Source organism: Onychomys torridus, chromosome 3, assembly GCF_903995425.1.
Source record: "Onychomys torridus chromosome 3, mOncTor1.1, whole genome shotgun sequence".
In the NCBI taxonomy this organism is placed as follows: domain Eukaryota; kingdom Metazoa; phylum Chordata; class Mammalia; order Rodentia; family Cricetidae; genus Onychomys; species Onychomys torridus.
In genome coordinates, this window is record NC_050445.1 from 13668324 (window position 1) to 13688747 (window position 20424).

The 20424-nt window shown below is 40.5% G+C and overlaps 1 protein-coding gene across 1 annotated transcript in view; it reads left to right on the top strand.

The window, feature by feature from the left end:
* Itprid1 (ITPR interacting domain containing 1) overlaps window positions 1-20424 on the top strand; it is a 118787-nt gene that overhangs the window by 10477 nt on the left and 87886 nt on the right. Inside the window, exons 2-5 of the mRNA XM_036180376.1 lie at window positions 4424-4607; window positions 6163-6211; window positions 6571-6614; window positions 18710-18761. Coding sequence (XP_036036269.1) covers window positions 4445-4607; window positions 6163-6211; window positions 6571-6614; window positions 18710-18761 — 308 coding nt within the window. The 5' untranslated portion in view covers window positions 4424-4444. The remainder of the gene's footprint in view (window positions 1-4423; window positions 4608-6162; window positions 6212-6570; window positions 6615-18709; window positions 18762-20424) is intronic.

Genomic DNA, 20424 nt, shown 5'->3' on the forward strand with positions numbered 1-20424 from the left:
GGCACAAATGCCTTGTCTTTAAATCCAGCTTGCTCCTAAATGGCAAGAGTAAGCAACCTTCACATATTTCATGGTGGGAGGAAGCCACCCACAGAATAAGTCATCACAGACTGCCTGTTCCTCTTAGCAGAGTGTTGATGGAACACACTCTTCCCCAGGATCTGCCTCTACTTTCCTGAATCATTTGGAACTCTTTACCAGTGTTTGTGGGACTTAGAGACTTGGATAAGAAGTGAGAGCAGAAGGGGATTCCTGGCTTAACTTTGTTGCTTGAGATTTTGAATCTTCCAAACTTACGAGTACTAGGAACAATGGCTTATTCTTCCTGTTCATGTAATTTTGTTGAATATAATTTTAAAATATTTTCAGTGTGAGCACCATTAGCCACATATTAAATAGTCTGTGTGGAAAATGGAAATAGAATAATGAAGTTACAGAATTATCTCATTTCATTCAATTCCTTCCTATTATGTGAAAAGAAGTTACATTCCAAGAAACTTGAAACTACATGTCTAGTGTCATACAGCCAAGTGACAGCTATTTGTTGATTAATTAAACTGGAAACTACATCCTTTTCATTTCCCTGGTGATGGATTAAAATATTTCATTTGCTTATTAGCTGTTGAGAGGTTAATAGGAAAAGTGAAAAGAAACTATTCAGATAGTTTTAGACTATATTTTAGATAGTCCTTACTATGATAGGAATATTGTTTATATGTGCCTACATGTATATATAATCACATTATTTTTTCTAAGTCATATCTATTGTGCATTACTGGTTAGCAATTTTCCTAGTCAGAGGGTTCTAAACTATATAGGACAGAAAGAAGCTGGATATAAGCAAGCACTGTCTACACATTTGTTTCTCCCTGATCTTGACAATGGATCAAGTTTTTACATCAACTGCCCCTCAGTGATGCTCTAGATCCTAGAATAGGATGAAATAAAGCCCTTTCTTCCCTGAAGGTGCATTTTTTGTCAGGATATATTATCACAGCAATGGAAATTGGCTTAGTTAGGGGTTCTATTGCTGTGATAAAATAATATAACCAAAAGCAGCTTGGGGAGGTAAGGGTTTATTTCTCATCTACCTCCATGTCATAGTTCATCATAATAGGAAATCAGAGCAAAAACTCAAACAGAGCAGGAACTTGGAGGAAGAGCTCATGCAGAGGCTATGGAGGGGTGCTGCTTACAGGCTTGCTCCTCATAGCTTGCTCAGCCTGCTTTCTTATAGAACCCAGGACCACTAACCCAGGGATCGAATCAATCCTTAATTTAAAAAAAAATGTCCCATAGGCTTTTCCTTAGGCCAGTTTGCTGAGGACATTTTCTCAGCTGAGGTTTCCACTTTGCAAATGACTCCAGCTTGTGTCAAGTGGACAGAAAATCAGCCAATCCAGAACACCAAAACCAGAACAACTGGTGATTTGTTTCCTTCACTCGGTAGTCGTGGCAGGATAGTGATGAGAAAATGACAAAAAGAGAAGGAAGAACTGGCAAATATGTGGGCATTTTGAATAGATTTCCTATTAATCTTCCCTATGAAGTAGTTATTTTACAACTATTCCAGATGTGAAGGAATGTGGTCTAAGAAAAGTTTGAGAATTCCTTCAACTTTCAGAAGGCAAAGAAACTGAGGTGAAAGTCAGGGCTCTGTGAGCTGTCAGATATGCTGTTTGAAACACATAAGAATCAAGAATGGATTGGGTGAGATGGGTGGCTCAGCCTGTCAAGGCAGCTTGCTACCAGGCCTGATGGCCTGAGTTGAGTCCTCAGAACTCAGATGGTGGAAGGAGAGAGCAGAGCTCTGAACTCCCTATCTTTTCCATGGCTTTCACAGGTGCACACACACATACATACACACACACACACACACACACACACACACACACACACACAAAATAAATAAATAAATAAACAAACAGACAAACAAACAAATAAATAAATAAATGCAAAAGAAAAATTAAAACAAACAAAACATGTAACAACAATGCTGCCCAAACTAACTGGAGTTCCCTTTCCCAAGACCCTTTGCCCTGGCCCATGTGTTACTCTGGAGACGGTTGTATAACACAGCCCTCTTGGCAAAGCCTGTGATGATTGTCACTGCAAGAGAGCTTCATGTTTCCTAACATTGCTATAGGCTGATGTGAAAGGGAACAGTTGGGTTGATGTTGCTCAAATAAATAAAGAAATAAATAAAAAACTCAAATAGAATCTCTGTGGAACCAATTGTTTGCTCCTTTTGATGGTTTTCAACATTCTGAGAATTTGGTAACATTTTGGTACATTTGTGTTTTCTTTTTTCAACATACTAGGTTTTTATTTGTACAAAGTAAAGATCTGGCACATAAAGTTTCACACCTTTAAAATTTTAAACATGATGTAAACAGCCATCCACATTAGTGGGTCTCTTTATACACACAGGGATCAATGCCATGGCCATTAAAGTAGAAGGATGTGGGGAGAGAAACCACTGGATGTTTCAGGTTCTGGGAACAACAAAATAAGGCTTGGGCTTCCTCCTAGGGTGAAGTGAAACTGGCCAGCACTGGGTTTCAAATGTTCCTGGAAACAGAGGGGTTTCTACAGGAGGCAGCAGGGCTCATGAAACACATCTTTCACGAATGAATAAAATAAAAAATAAATCATGAATAATAAATAAATAATAAAGATGTCTCAGGGTATCCTTGAGCACAAGCTTGGAATTTTACTTCTTGTGAAATTTTGCAATTTCAAAGCTGATGCCCTGATCCTCCCTCACACCCACTGAATGCAACACGCTGCCAAAGACAACTTTTTCCTTAAATTTTCAAGAGTCAAAACCTGTGTGAAATCAAATGACTATGCTTTCAATGCTGACTATAGGGGCTATTTTCTCTAGTGTTCTCTATACCAGACAGCACATGCTGCATGAAGTTTGAAATATAGTCCGATCTGTATTACTTGTGCCTTGCATTATTGTCATTTCTTTGTAATTTGCTACACGGGATATCCTGAAGTTAACATTCCTGAATAAAATGTCCACCTTTGAGTCCCTATTTTTAATTATTTGAAATTTCTTGCTCCTTAGATTAAGAATGTAAAATTAATAGTTATCATAACCATCAGTCATTTTTACAGTAAATTTACAACTGTACTAGTACATGTACTTTACCTTATGGCACAATTTAAATATATAAAGCATGTCAGGGCAATGTTACTGACAATTGCATCTGGAGTGCTTGCCTGAACTTAAAAGAGAATAATCAGATATTTGCAGTGAGTCTGAATGTTTGCCTTTGTCAGACACCCATTGCAAATGGCAGTTTATGTGCCGTGTTATTAGTGATCAGGCACTGATAACCAGGGTGCTAGGAACACTGCTGAAGCCTGGCTCTTCAGCCATTTCGTGAATTTAAAGATTTATCTGTTGTTGGTTGTTTTTGCTTTTTACTCGTTTGCTCTCTGGTCTTCGGTCTTTGGTGGGGCCCACCACCCAGTTCCCAATTAAATCACACATGCATGGAAGCTTATTCTTAGCTATAAATGCCAGGCCTTAGCTTGGCTTGTTTCTCGGCAGCTTTTCTTAACTTTAAATTATCCCATCTACCTTTTGCCTCTAGGCTTTTTCCTTTTCTTACTTCTGTATATCTTACTTTCACCCTTACTCTGTGGTTGGCTGGGTAGCTGTGTGGCTAGTCCCTAGCATCCTCCTCTCCTTGTTCTCTTGCTCTTCCTTCTTTTCCTCCCAGATTTCTCTTTCTATTTATTCTTTCTCCTGCCAGCCCCATGTGTCCTTTGACATGTCTTGCTATTGGCTATTCACATCTGTATTAGACCATCAGGTGTTTTAGACAGGCAAAGTAACACAGATTCACCGAATTAAACAAATGAAATATAAAAGAATGCAACACATCTTTGCATCATTAGACAAATGTTTCACAGCATGAACAAATGTAACACATCTTAAGATAATATTCTACAACACTGATTTAATGCTAATTGAAACATATGTTATAACAATAATTTAGGTTAAAAGGGTGGGTTTGAACCTGAACTTTGTAAAATAAATAAATAAAAGCTTTTACATTTTGTAACACCTATTATGTGCTAAAAGCTCAAAGACTAGCATGACATAAAAGTAAGTTTGTTGTCAAAGTTCAATTTCTCTGTTCTCTGCTCATATCTCAGAACACAACATTGAATCCATCAATGTGAATGTGGCCTTGTGATTAGCAATGCCAAGTTAATTCCTGGTCAGACTTCCCATAGCGAGAAAACTCTTCTGCCAAAATCAGCAGGAACTCTGCTTCAGTAGGTGAGCCTGTCTCAGTGAGAAGGTGACTTTAGATGGTTCCATTGCTTCTAGAACCTTCCTTCTGGCTGAGCCAAACCTCATTGTTGCTGATTTGTGATTTGTCTGTCTGTGTGGTTTCAGTCAGGTTTCAGAATCACCCTCATGATGATGGAGAAATTACAAGGATCCGACACCCCTGTAGCAGTCCTAGAAAAGAGCAAGAGAGAGATCCTAAGGCATACCAAGAGGGCATGGACACCTCTGGATGTCCAGCTGCTTCCTGGCTCTGAGGAAGAAAGTGCAACGGTCTCTATGCACATGCAAGGTAAGAGGGGCCTCCTAGACATCTAGAAAATGTCCTGTCATGGGTGGTGAGAGATGTGAGGCCTTTGGTTGGGGGCAAGTGACTTCTAAGGATTTGAACTTGGCCTTAAAGAAACAAGTGTTCCTGACATGATGCCAAGCAGTTGTGAAATGGACATATCTGACCCCCACCATGGACCTCAGCACAAATAGACCAACTAAGGGATAAACACTGCTTCCTTTCCACTCCAACACCCTCATGCTAAATCCCAAGATTCTGAAGAAGCATTCGGGCTGGAACCATAAAGCTTCTCTCTCCCCTCCCCCACTCCTCTTCCTCTTCCCCCTCCTCATACCCTTGGTGCTCCCCCTCCTGATCCTCCCCCAATGATGCTCCCCGCTCCTAGTCTTTCTCCCTCTCCCCTCCTCCTTCTCCTTGTGCATATGTGTGTGAGAGAGACAGAGAAATAAAGAGGTAGTCTCTCAGTGGACCTGGAGCAATTCAGCTAGACTGGCTGCTAATGAGCTCAAGGGATCTTGGTTCTACTAGTGCAGCCATGCCCTGGTCTTTTGTGGGTGCTGGAGATCCAAATGCAGTTCCTTATGTTTGCTCAACAAGCACTTGCCCTGCAACCTAGCTCCCCAGTTCTCAATGAACCTTGTTTCAGAACACCATTTTATTGAATGTTTTTTTGGCTTGAATGAGGCACTGATGATCATTTTAATAACATACAGAGTAAAAAATAATAAAACATTCCCATTCTATCCACCCATGGCATCACACATTAATACTACCCATAATCTCACAGGCTTATGGGCTGTTTTGGTTCACCTGATAACTTATGTGAGGATTATTCAAATATTTGAAAGTCAGACTGAGCCCAGGGTATGAGGTGGTAGCCAATAGGAACTGGAGCAAATGTCTATCAGGAGCTGCTCCCTTGTCTCTTTCCTTTTTCATTGCCTATTTTTTGAGCCAGTGCTAAAGATCCACCTTAAAAGGCTGGTGCCTTTTTAACATGAGTTGCCTTTGGAAATCCTGGGACTCTGCTGCAATTTGTCCCTGGAATGAATGCAAATCTGGTTTCTAACCTGGCAGAGAACTGCTTGCAAATAAACATTGCTGGCTAGCTGCCTTAGGTAAATGTTGGGATTTAATAAGTAGAAGTTCCATGGTGATTTAGAACCAACAAGAGAGAAACAAAAGTCTCATACGTATTTCTTTCCATTGTATTCACACTAGGTAATTTTACAGTCGTTCTAACATCTCTCACCCTTCCTTGATTTATTTTGCTAGTCCTTAACATTTTGTTCCTTTCTTCTTAAGTTATAGTCTTTTGGCAAGTTTACATCCATTCTTGTTGGCAAGTTTGCATCCATTCTTGGACAAGGCTGATTATGGAAACCAGGAGGTTGTGCCTCTAGGGGGAAAATGAATATGCTTACATGAACATGTGACTAACTATGTAGGAAACAGAGCTGCTGAATGTGGCTGATGATAGAGTAGGTCATTGTAGCTGATTGTGCTTTGACTAACAGATCTGTTTTTTGGGGTTTTTTTTTTTTTCCCTTTATAGAAAATTCCAAACAAGAATGTATCCAGCAGTGGCTGGACTCTGGATTCTTGTAAGTGGTGCTTTATTTTATTTTAGCATGTGTGTACACCTTATACATTTCTCTTGCAAAGCTCCATGAAAATAATGTGGGTTAACCCTCCCTGGGATGGGCTCCCAGCTATGGGAGAGGTATGGATTTTCCTATTAACTGGGTACTTAAATGATTACTATGTTACTTCAAAAGCTATATGTCAATTTAAAAGTGCAAAAATAGATGAATCCTATTTGGAGACACCTGTGCAATCACTTTTAAAAGTACTCTCAATGAAATCTAAGTCTGATTTTCTGTTCAGTTTAATTACAAAAGCAACTCGGTACTAATGTATTTACAAGCATTTGGGGCTCATAATGCTTCTGCTTCTTTTGTAGTGTCTCTGTAAATGAAAATTTTCAGCAAGCCATCAACCATTCTGGTAAGTCAAAAAAAAACCAGAGCAACTGCGCTATGTAGAGCTGAGTAAATGTATGTTAATAGATCTTCCTCAAGGGAGACATAGAAGGACCTTTCAGAAGTAAGTTGATCTTCTCATTTGATTTTGTAAGACTAGGACTCAGAAAGTGTGGCCACGCCCCCAGCAGCAGGTAATGGGCTGAAACCAGGGTCCTTGCTACCATCAAACACTCAGACTGTAGCAGGAAACTCTCGGAGTCTATGCAGACATTTACAAGGGTGTCCTTATGAAAACAAAATAGCTTAATTATTCACAATATACCATAGTTTTATTTCTAAACCTATTTTTTCTCTGGTATTTTGGTATCAAAATTCAATTTCTATCTCTTCTCTAATGATATATTTATCCTAGAGCTGAACAAATGACTAAATCCTAAAGCAAACAGCACAAATATTTCTGAGATGGGAAATGTCTCATACTGTCTTCCTAGGATTTGACAATAACATTATTAAAATAATGAGAACAGGTCTCACAGATTCCATCTTCATTAAATGAAAACACTTGATTTCATTGGGATCTAAGATTCCTCCATTATAAAATGTGCTTATTTTATAAATACCTATCAGATAGATCAGAATGAAATCTTGTGACTTAAAATGAAAATCAGCATTCACTCAAAGCCTTGATCGTAGGTGTTAAAATAAATAACATATTAGAATTGAGCAGATGCCTAAAGAATGTGTTCAAATATGACATAAACTAGGAATATAATGATTAGAGGGAAGTTTGTTAGTCTTACAGTAATTCACCTTGCTGCCCTTAATTATTTCACATCTTCCACTGCCATCATCAAGTAAGATTGACTACTACCTGCCAAGCAATTTAAATTGGGACATTTTACTTTGAAAGTTTAAACTGAAACTATATTTGAAATTTCCTCCTTCACTGGTTGCTTTATAGTTTATATTTACTTATATTTATCTTTATTTACATTTCCATTTATTTTTTATTCTTTCACAGTGTCATCATGTACATAATGAATTTAGTTATCACCTCCTATTATCCCCAATCTCTTCTCCTGTCATATCCTTCTTTCCCAGAAAGTTCCCTCCTATTTTCATGGTATGTGTGTGTTCTACTGCATTTGATTAGGGTTGCTCACATGAGCATGGGTGAAAAGTTGTTTACTGGGTCACATCCAACCAATCAGTGGCTACATGACTGAAGAAAGTGATGTCCTTCCCTAAGAACCATTAAGTGTTAATGGTGCCTCAGGGACAGTTAGACCTCATAAGCCCTTTCCTCTTCCATGATAAAATATTGACAGGCCCACTCTTGTGTGGGTCTCTAGACCTGAAGTGGCTTCACTGAACACAAGGCCATATCATACTAAGAGAAGTCTTTTTACAACATACCTCGCCATACTCTGCCCCTTCCATCCTGTTCATCCTTCTTCCTAGATAGACCTTCAGCCCCAGAGAGAACATTGTGGATGACCCACTTTGGGCTAAGCACTCCACTGTCCTTAACTCTCCACACTGACTAGTTACAAGTTTCTGCATTTACTGCTGTAGGCTGTAACGAGACACTTCTCTGATGATGGATAAGGAAAACACTAATCTATGGATAGAAACATGGGAGCTTAGAAGGCAGTTTGATCACATTTCATCTAAAATGCTTTATTTTTAACATAAAGCTTCTATGATGTCAAAATTTCTGAACATTTGTTTCCAATAAATTGAATATGACAACCTCTCTGTTCATACTAATTCAGATTCAAGGAAGAGACAAAAACATAGATACATTTCTCAGCATAGACCTGTCTTTGACTCTTGTTCATGTCAAGTGGAGAGGCCTTTGGTTACACTGTATTAAAAACTTCACTTCCTGGAAAATACAGCTCCTGGTCTGGCCTGATCAGAGTCAAGCTGGTGAACTCCAAAGGCACAGGCAGGAGGGAAGTGGAGTCTCTGTGTGGTTCTGAGATCAGAGGGGCACAGCTTCTATCTGGCTGCTCCTTCATCTTCAGCAAGGCTTTTAACAACAGAAGAGCTTCTATAAGCAAACTGAGTTTTTGCTTTCCAAGGCCTTTCTCACTGATCACATTGTGAACTGATTCACCCATGTGGGAACAGAACTGGTCTCATTCTTGTGCTACAGGTGAAGAGTCTCAGTGTCAAATGCCATGAGTTTTGGTCACAGAAGGTTAGTTAGATGCAGGCATGAAGATGGACTTGTAGCCTCCCATGAGTCTGTATGTGCATAAAGATGCACAGAGCTTAGGGAAGTCCAGAGCCACACTGGGAAGTGTGGGGGAAGAAAAATAGATTTCAGTGAAGGAAGAAAGGCAATTGCTGCTAAGAAATGATGAGGTTAAAACTCAGAAAGCCCTGACAGGATATAAGGTGATGTCACATTATCTTCCTCCTTCCCACAGAGACAGTGGCTTGACACAGAAAGTTCTCCCTCTAACTAGAATGGGTATGCTCCCTTGTCCCTCTTTCCATATTAATTTTAATAATTTCAGAAGGCTGGGCAGCTGCCCTTCCCACTATGTCCCAACCTCACCGTCTGCCCTGTCTGCTAACAAATGTCACGGCATTGTAGCTGAGAACCCTGTGGCCTCCTTTAAGTCTCCCCAGAGTGCTGTCTACTAACTAGCAGGTGGTGACTTATAAGCAAGACTTGGGCAGCATTCACTTTCTTTCTCTATTCCCTTTCTAAAATTCCCCCACTGCTGAGTCCAGACAACCTCTCCTTATTGGTTTCTAACTGCACAGCAGTTGACTATGTAGGCTTGGTGAGTACCACAGATCTACCTACCCCATAACCAGACACTCCGAGCCTCTTTGAGGACACAGTGCCAAGGACCACGTCCGTAAGAGGATCCTTCTAGATGATGACTCACTCTTCATCTCACATGACATACTGAAACTGTAGACAGTGTCCGTTTGTGGCAAATTCATTGCCACCACCTGAGGACAGACTGAATGTCACTACCACCTGACTGTGAAAGTATGTAGTTATTACAGTGTAAAGATGAGACAGTCAGGATTAACCAAGGCTTCCACACGTAAAGTAACACAATTGACACAGTTGACACATCCACCCATCATTGTGAGTGAAAAGGCTACAGCCATTTCCCATGTCAGAAAAGCAGTTTCTGGAACAGATATAGTGGCAGTTCCTACTTGGTGGGACAGTTAATTCATTCATCACCTTCAGTATTCTGATTTTTCTGCTTTTCTAGTACTAGAAACTGAATACAAGATCTTATGGGTGCTAAACAAGCAGCATAAAAACTAGGTTCTATGCTAGACCATGTTCTTTTTTTTAAAATGTCTTTAACTTTATTTTATGTTTATTGGTATGAAGGTGTCAGATCCTCTGGAATTGGAGTTAGAGACAGTTGTAAGCTGCGTTGTGGGTGCTGGGAATTGAACCTGGGTTCTCTGGAAGAGCAGCCAGTGCTCTTAACTGGTGAGCCATCTCTCCAGATCCTAGACCAAGTTCTTTTAAGACATTGACTTGTTGCATAGCTCAAGCTGGCCTTGAATTTTATTCTTCTCCCTCCAGAACTCTAGGATTTCAGGCATGTGCCAATCTTTAGACAGGTCCCCAGAGGAGTAAATGTGTTTATTTCCTGAAGGGATATGCTAAATCGTAAGAATTTAGAAAACCAATTACAAGCTTAATGCTCTATATCACAAGAAAGGATCAGAGTAAACCCAGCTGAAGCCCATTAAGGGAAAGTATGTAGAGTGAAGATTGTTGGTCCCTGCTTCTTAAACAGTGGCTGTGTCTCCACATGGGGTCACAGAGGTGTGGTAGTCACCAAAAATCTTATAATAGTAAAAGGTTTCTGAATATATAATGAGAAAGATACCCCACAGCAAAAACTTAATTCCAGCTGCATAGTGGTGGTGCACGCCTTTAATCCCAGCACTCAGGAGGCAGAGCCAGTCAGATCTCTATCAGTTTGAGGCCAACCTGGGCTACAGCATGAGATACAGGAAAGGCGCAAAGCTACACAGAGAAACCTGTCTTGAAAAACAAAAAACAAAACAAAAAACAAAAACAAACAAAAAACAAAAACAACAACTTAATTCCAAATCAAGTATGTAATGGAAACCAAAATGTTGTGGCAGCTCACAACCAAATTCATGTCACATGTCTTCACCTTGGTTCTCACCACGCATCAAGCTCAAGATGCAAATGGCAATGAATGTTTCATAGACCACCCTGGAATGCTGTGGGACCACCATGTGTCATGAAGTACAGTGAAAACTGTAGATAGAAAGCTTTCTGCCTTTATAGGAGCATAACAATTTAATTATGGGATGTAAAACTTTCGACATTTCCCTACAATCATTCCTCTGTGTGTAAGTATCAGATAGTTTATCTTTGGATATGTTTTGTTAGAACATTTGATCTTAAATACTGATGTTTGACTTGCTGCGTTGAGTTTTATTTAAAAAAAAATCATTCAATGATTGTGGGATTTAAAATAGGACAGAATTTCCCACAATATCTGAATGGCTATAAACATGCTTCTGCCATTTTGTACTATGTATTTATGCAACAAATGTTCTCATCACAGCTAATTTAATGATATTAAATCAGAATATCATTTAGCTCCCCAAAACACTGAATGCTCTATAATTCCAGTCTGTAGCAAATATTTCAGAAAAAGTTTAGTTCTATACATGATATTAATAGAACACATCAATTTCATTAGTGTGAAAATTTTATTTTATTTTAAAAATGATAAAATTATATTAGGTATAGGAAAGAATTATTTTAAAATAAACTTTTTTTTTTTTTGGTTTTTCAAGACAGGGTTTCTCTGTGTAGTTTTGGTACCTGTCCCGGATCTGACTCTTTAGACCAGACTGGCCTCGAACTCACAGGGATCTGCCAGCTCTTCCTCCTGAGGTACTGAGATTAAAGGCATGTGCCACCACCACCCGGCTTAAAATAAATTTCTTTATAACTTATTATGGATAAATATTTGGTTGTGTACTTATTTTATATACCCAGGTGTCTTAATCATTGTTCTATTACTATGAGAGATACCATGACCAAGGCAACTCTTATAAAAGAGAGAGTTTAATTGGAGGCTTGCATAGAGTTTCAGAGATTAATCCATTATCATCATGGTGGCAAACATGGTGGCAACCAGGCAAGCATCATGCTGGAGAAGTAGCTGAGAGTTCTAAGTACTGATTAGCAGGCAGAGAGAGAGAGAAAGACTGGGCTTGGCATGGGCTTTTGAAACCTCAAAACCCATCCCCAGTGACACACTTCCTCAAACAAAGCCAGGACTCTTTATCCTTCTAATCCTTTTGAATAGTGCCACTTCCTGGTGACTAAGCATTCAGATATATTACCCTATGTGGGGGATTCTTTCTTATTCAAACCACCACACCAGGCAAGAGAGGTTTGAGTGGAAGCTAAAAACACCCTGCTCTGGGGAGGCACAGACATGAGGCAACTCTTACTCTCAAGACGCCTGCTCTTTCTCCATCATGGCAATTTGAACATAATCTAGACTAGCCTCACAATGAGACCCTGTAGTCATAGCTCCCCCTGCTTCTTAATCTTTCCTTATCTAGTGTCTCCTAGGTTGAAGTCTTGTTCAGATGGCCTCTTGCAATTCTCTGGGGCCTTCCAAGCCTCGTATTCTTTGAGAAGCTTCTCCTGGATTCTTCATGGAGATGCACTTTGTCTTGTGAACAACAGTTAGACCCATCCTAGATCCCACCCACACAGCCCTTGGCTTATCCTAGCTCAGATTATTAGAGACCTGATCCTCCTCCTTGACAAAATAGAAATCCTAACCAGGATATGAATCATCTTTAAACCCAGTGGTCCCAAAACTAATCAAAAAAGGATCTGAATAAAACAAAAATATGATGTTAACAGGTTAGAAGTCTTTCTCAGAAGATTAGACCTAGTCAATGGAAAATCAAGAAAATAATGAAGCAACCAAGAACACTGAATGTGGTAGAAGTAACAAGAGTTTGAACAAAGATAAAGGAATGAAAGAAAACTGAATGTGTGCAGGAAAGCAATCAGTCTGAAGAAGTGGTTTGTGCAGTGAAAGAGACAGTTATTTTTGTTTTAAATAAAATATATTCAGATGATAAATTTCTGAAATTCCAAAAAGGAGGAATCACATACACTCTCAAGATGATGATGGCAGAGGAGCATCTTTTAAGGCCTGGTTTCAAATGTGTGGGTAATTGTAACTGAGGTCTGGGATCAGTAAGATTCTGATGTCATGTTTTTGCTTAAAAGAGAGTCATGAACAATTTTTGATGAGTATCTCTATTGGCGTGGTTTATGACCTTACTATAAGGAGGAAACAGACATGAAGTTCTGACGCTCTCTTGGCTGTGGGAGAGGCTGTCACACCTGGAGCTTAAGACAGCAAGGCTCTGCACCAGTGTCAACTCTGGAACAAGGAAGAAGAGCATGCCCCTCAGAAAATAAGCAGGACATAGGGTGAGGGAGAGAGAAAATGGTTCCAGTTAGCTTTACGATTTTTAATGTGATTATCAGACAATATATAAGAGTCTCTTTGGGGTAATAATATAGATCAATAATTTGCCAAACCAGACAAACATACTGTGGATTACCTCTACAAAGTGTTCTGGTCAGGCAGGAGTTAAATTTGCAGAAAGCTGCAGAATGCTATTATTTTAGAGAACTGCAAAAACTGTAATTTGATTAGTCTATTGGACGATATTCCAAAGAACCAAATGTCTTCTATGAATCAGTCAGAAATGCTTAGGAAAACCAAAATAAAAAATGTGTTCTAAGCCAACAAAGGTGCTAATTAGTGCCTTCTGCATATCTGACTGCATCTTCTCTAGTAATCCATTGTGCAGGGTTAAGTGCGGTATCTGCTGCTTCAGATGGCACAAGTCCACCTAACAGTAGGGAGGGTGGCTGGAGATTATATCTAGAAGGAAGCAGAATGGGAATTTTAACCACGGAAGGGAATGAAAGCCACAGAGCAGGGACTTCTGTTCTCGTTTTAATTCTCCCCCAAAGCACTCCTTAGGGAACTTGTTGGTAGCAGGAATTTGCTGACCTTTGTTTCACCTTCTCCAAATGCTTTCAGCCAGTATTAAGAAATCTTAGAAGGGATCCTGGAAGGGGGAAATGTTTCTCTGACATCAATACCGAAAACAAGATGGAGTGTGGAACTGAAGGTGCCCTGCCAGCAGGGCGCTGCACTGCTTCGGAGATGGAAGTGTGTCCATGAGTTCTGCCTTCTGCACACACCACCTTAAGCCTGATGTCTACAGAAGTTTCAGGACATCTGGTGTAATAGGGGAAGCTTTTCACTCCTGCTATGATGTTCCCTGTTCTTCAGATTCTTGCTCTGATCAGAGGTAGCAAATGTTCGAAGGAGCTGGGCAGATAATCACTAATGAAGCAGGCAGCACAGAGACCAGAAAACTGGAATGTAGGCTGCCTTCAACAGATTGCTACCCGAAGACACCTGGGCCTGTTCTGCTCTCCCTTCCAAGTTTTAAGGAAAGTCTTGGAGTTCCAATCCCTGTGAGTCCTGGCACACTATGGGCCACTAGCTTGCACCTCTTCTTCAGGTTCGTTTTGGAAACAGGCCAGAGAATCCTAGACCTTGACAAATCCAACTTTGGCCTCCAGGAAGCTTACCTTATAAGTCAAAAAAAATGGGGGTGGGATGGGGTCATATTTTCATACTGCAATCGGTAAGACTCTCCACAAGTGTGTCCACCTGCTGCAGGACCAGCTGCTGCTTCTGTGGATTCAAGATATCAATACACAGAAACACCATGAAATCAGGACTTGGTCTCCCAGGGCTGAGGGAGATGGGGACTATAGAACAGAAATCAACCAGGATTTTCTTTAAAAGTCTTACCAGGTTCCTTGGGCTGGGTCTTCCTCAGACTCTCAGCTTGGCAGGAGAAAGTGCTGCATATCTGAATGCACTGGCTGAGCTAGATTTTTGTGTCATTTCCAGAACTGTCCAGGAAAGTATCAGGAGTCTAGAAAAGCCCTCAGTAGCTGTATGTGTGTATCCATGATCATGAGATTGAGGAGACAGGGCAGCCATCTCCTAACTGGTGCTGATGCTAAGCTTCCAAGGATGTGGCTGGTGATGGTGCTAGGCCTCAGAGGAGATGTCTGAATGATGAAAGACAAGGAAGCTCTTTGCCTGGTTGGTGCTGATGGTGTTAAGGTTTCCATGTGTGTCAGGAGACCACACAATCCCCCACCGTGAGCAAGCCTGGCCCACATCACATTCCATAGAACATATGCTACCTTTAGCAACTTCTTTTTCCCTTGGATGCTGCCCTTTGTTTCCTGGCAACCAGCTTGCTCCTAACTACAGTATCAGGCAGAGGGATGTGTTCTCTGGAGTGTGGCTACAATGTGGTCACTGAAATTTCATGAAGAAGTCTAGGGCAAGAGGAGCCAGTGTCCAGTGACCAGAATTTTCTGGGTGATTGGATTTTTTGAAGAGCTATGTTCTTTTTTTTTTTTTTTTTAATGTAGCAAGGCTGAGTTAATTCTTCTCATCAATATCAGAAAATGGACCATTTCCTCTCTGACAGTTTGAGCAATTCACTGTGGCCACAGTGCCAGATCCCTGCACAGACATACACATTCATTCACATTTTCTAGGAAACCCACAATAGAGAACTGGAAAAGGCTGATGCAACAAAGGATCAGACACAGGACAAAGCATGAAATGCCCCAGAACCACAGAGCTCTTGCATGGGGAGAGCTGCACAGAAGGAATCCAGAATTCCCCTGAGGAGCTAGCCCAGGTATGCACAGGCATTCAGTCAGTGGAATACAAAGTAAAAAATGGAGGCCATACTGACAGGAAGAGGAAAGAAAACCATAGGGGAAGTTTGCCTAAAATGTTAAATGGAATTTATTTTATCTTCCATTTGGTAACCTGTTAACTTAATTCATCATGACATCAAGTCTTCAAGTAATTGCTGAGAATGAGAATTTGTACTGTACTTGTTTCATGATGTGATTAATAAGGTGGTAAATCAGCTTTCTTCTATGTGACAACTTCATTTGATTGTTATTTTGTGATCTTGAGATGCTCTAAGACCGAGCTGTGTTCAGTGAGCAAGTGTGCTGCTATGGATTAATAATGCCTCTCCAGGTGAGGGGCCAGTATTGTGTACAAACTCCGGCTCATTGAGGTGTCTCTTGGCACAAAACAAAAACAGCTAAATGCAAGGTCACATCCTTAGAATACTCTGTAAAGCAATGGTAAATTTTCGTCATTATTGATTTCCTAAGATTAGATACATTCCCCCAGATTAGTTTCCTTAAAAAGTTTACTCATTAACTTTATAAAAAATGTCCTTCACCTCATGAGAAAATCTGCCAGATGAAGATTTTAAAAACTCTGTCTAGGCTCAGTGAAAAGCTTCTGTGATTGATTAGTGATGACTGACTTGGGAATAGGGTTGAGAGAATGTACAGGGCCTATATCTAGCATTCAGTTGTGTCATATCCATTTAATAGATTGAAGTTTCTCATTTTACCTTACACTGATGAGGGTCCCACTTGCTTTGCTGTACAGTCTATGTATTTTTAGTCTCACCAGCTCTTTATAGGCTTAGTCTGGCTCCACTCCACAGTGACTGCTTACCTTGGTGGTCATCCCATGATATTGGCATCTCCAAAACTGCTAAGGTCTCTTGTGGCAACTGGGCTGCACTTTTGCCAACAGCTCCTCATAGGCTCTTTTTATGGTGCCAAGCCTCAACTTCTCTTCATAACCCCGTCCACCCTGGGCCTTCAACTGCCATTGAGGCTGTACCTTCATCAGTGGCCTCTCATGGCCTCTTACAGTGCCAAGCCTCAGTTGCTCTCCATGACCCTTTCATGCCTTCAAAACCAGTACCACCTGGGAGACCAATCCCATCTGCCAACACAAGGTACAACCTTGGCTGCCTCTAGAACACAGTTTCTATGTGTTCTCAGGAAATAACTTCTCAGAAGATTTCACCTCAGCGATGCTGGTCTCTTCTTAATCACCACTAATTTCTTAGCTCCAGCTAACCAGTATCAATTATCCCAATAACACAAAGGTTTTACTTCAGTGGTGCTGGTCTCTTGTTAATGACGACTGACTCTTCAGCCCTAGCTGACCAGAACAACAGAATCTTAATTCAAAATAGCAAATGGTCCAGATAAATTCTTCAAATTTCCCCCTGAAATTTCTCAAGCTAGGCCTCCATCCTCTGCACTGCTCTCAATATTCTTAACTTCTAAGCTCTCACAGATCATCCCATTGAGCTCTCCACACTCAGTGGTGTTTCTAGTCCAAAGTTTTGTGCTATTGATGGTGATCTTTGCCTTTTCAGTTTCATGAGATTCCGTTTATTGATGGTTGATCTTAGAGTCTGTGCTATCTGTGTTCTGTTCAGGAAGCTGTCTTCTGTGCCGATGTGTTCTAGGCTATTCCCCACTTTTTCTTCTATAAGACTCAGTGTATCTTGGTTTTATGCCAAGGTCTTTGATCTGCTTGGACTTGAGTTTTATGCAGGGTGATAGATATGGATCTCTATTTGCAATCTTCTACATGCTGACATCCAGTTATGCCAGGACCTTTTGTTGAAGCATATGAGTATTCCTATCTCCAGTCCCTGAACTTGAAATCTACAGTCAAGTTCCTAGAATCCTTGGCATCATTCAGTGACTCACTATCTAGACAGCAACCCTGGCTCCAAACTAAAGCCCTTTATAATGCCCAGCATTTTCCCCTGTGTTTCCCTCAGTTAGGTTTTCTCATTCAAACCTTGCCCTAGTTTTCTTTCTTGTGGAGGAAAGCTTTATTTTCTCCCAGTACAGGTGGCAACACTGAAGTTTATGCATGTCACTTGGTGTAACGGGACAGCCAGGAGTGACAAGTCTGGTGGACATTCTGATAAAGTTGCCCATGATCTGAATATTTCCTTTTGTAGATGTGGTTGGCATGTTGTGACACAGTCTGAATATTGCAGTGGCCTCTAAGTGTCCCCTATAATGTCCAATAGTTATTTTGCCCCCCAGCATCATCCTCCTAGCATCTAACGAGCAACTGGATCCTCAGCACCATCTTTATCATGCACAATGTTTTGCTCAAAACAATGGATTTTCATATCCTGATGCATAAATGTAAATTATGCTTTTTGGCTTTCAAAGGCACCATGGGACATTCTGTTGGCAGTGTGGTGTTTGGAAAAGAAAGGAAACAACAACAGCAGCAAACCAAAATAAGCTGTGGCATTTTACTGGCCATGAGAAGTTTATATAACTGTGTTGCCTCTTTTCTTTTTCCCTGGAGTGTGAAATAACAAGCCCCATTTCAAGGACTTACTGTGGGAACACAGAAGACTGCACAGGGGCTGGAGGGGTGACTTGCAGTGAAGGACACTTGCTGCATTTTTTGCAGATGATCCGGGTTCAGATCCCATCACCCACATGGCTTAAAACCATCCATAACTCTAGTTCCAGGACGTCCGATACTCTCTTCTGGACTCCTCAAATGCATTGCACATATCTATATTCAGGCAAACATGTACATAGAATAAAACAAATAAATCTAACAAGATTAATAAAATAAATTGTATAAATGGCAGGTTGAGCATGGCTAGTGCAAAATAAACACTGTTATTGTTGTAATCAATAATAAAGGTATGAATAAATTTCTTAAATTTGCTACACTTGACTGAGCACCCCTAGATGCTAATGATCCTGTGAAAATAGCCCCAGAATGATGCTTCACATATGCTGCAGATGCCAGTTCGATTATCTCTAACAATGATTCCCCATTATCCAGCACATTCTAACCACACTTCAAAATCCAAATGTCGTCTTTTCCATGGAAACTTTGCTAAGATTCCTGTTTGCTGCTGACCCTCTCCCCCCTCCCCCTACCACACTGAGTATGCATTTGGTGCACTGTATCTTGTTCATTGCAGAGACAGTGCCAGTTAACACTGGTGGATGTAGGAAGCCCTTCCCACAAAGGCTCACCTGGAGGTGAGAAATCTTCTTCAGATATGTATGACAATCATGTTTACCCCTCTTCTTTGTGATTGCAGCTTCTTTGCATGAACAAGGAATGGTTCAAATGACTGTGAAAGACTACATGAGGTAGGTAGCAGTCAGTCATTTCACTCTGAAATTTTACATCTACATCATTAAATGGAGTAGAAACAATGATAATAATTTTTTCTTATTAATTCTATAGTTCTTGGGATCTCCTGAAATGCCACTCTTTTAGCTACTCTGATTGGAGCATTTTCAATAGTCTTTGCAGATTTCAAGATGCCTTAAATATCATAAGGGAGTGAGAGGATTGCAACAGCAAATGCTGGCCTGCTATGAAACTTAATTATCATATTTGCCTAAATGCATTCTACTGCAAAGTGTTGATTGACAGAAGGTGCACTCATGCTTTTGTCTGGCTGATGATGTTACACAGCATACTGTCTACTGACTGTCTAGATGTTGGTGGGAAGATGTGTTTCTAATGGAGGAGAGAGTAGACTGCAGAGGGTGCTCCCCTGCACAGCTGCATGACACTGAGTATAAAAGCCTATCTCAGACACACTGAACTGAAACCATAGGTGGGGTTCAGAACTGTGCTTTGCAAACCCTTCCGACGATTCTAAGGCACAGTCTAGTTTTAAAAATGCTGGGACTGACTGAACTCTTTGAAGCAAGGAATGCTTCCTGTTTTGGGGGTCATTCTTTTAGTTTCAGAACTATTCCAGAAAACTAAATATTCAGTGCTGATGTGCACACACTCACAGTTCTTCTTCCTTTAGGTGATCGGTTGCTTTGCTATAATGCAGTTGCATATTTATAAAGCACCAAGAAAATCTCCCAGGGAGCTCAAAGAGGAGCTTAAGAGGTGGATTCAGGGACAAGCTCATGCTCACATGGCTAGATCAAAACACATGTTTATGGGTTCTTCTGGATCTAAGGCCGGTTCTAGGATGCTCAACTGAACCTTGCAAAACCTATGGAGCCCTCAAAATCAGAAGAAAACTGAAATTCAAAGACAGAAGAAGGGCTGACATGTGGCAGTTTGTTTCTCTGATGCTGTGAAAAAACACTGACCAAAAGCAACTTGAAGGATGCAAGGCTTTATCTGGCTTCCAGGTTACAGTCCTTCACTGAGGGAAGCTAGGGCAGGAACTCAAGGAAGGAACCTGGAGGCAGGGACTGAAGCAGAGACCACAGAGAAATGTGGCATGCTCAACTACCTTTCTTATACAGCCCAGGCCTACCTCCCTATGGATGGGTCCATCCACAGTAGATGGAAATCTAGAAAATGCCCTATAGATATTCCCCACAGGCCAATCTGATGAAGGCAATTCCCTAATTAAGGTTCCTTTTCACAAGTGTCTCTAGTCTGTGTGGTAAGTTGAAAACAAACAAACAAACAAAAAAAACAAGAACAAGTGAAAAAAACTAATCAGTACACAAGACAATAAATAAAAAGATATATTTTTCCCTTTCCTCAAGCTCTATGGTCATTCAAAACTAGAATTCTTATTATTCAGGAACATGTTCTTTCTCATCTTTAATGAAAAGAAACAATTAAACAGAGAGGCAGAGTCCAGATGTTCTTACTCAGTATGGACAGGACTAAAACAAATTTAGTAACTCAAGTTTAGTAACCTGGTCTCTTTGGGAACATTGACATCTGCAGAGTGTTGTTTGATAAAATTTAATTGTATGCCAACTGTTTAATATGATCCATGACATACCTGAGCTACATAAAACAGAATCGTATCATAATACAGTT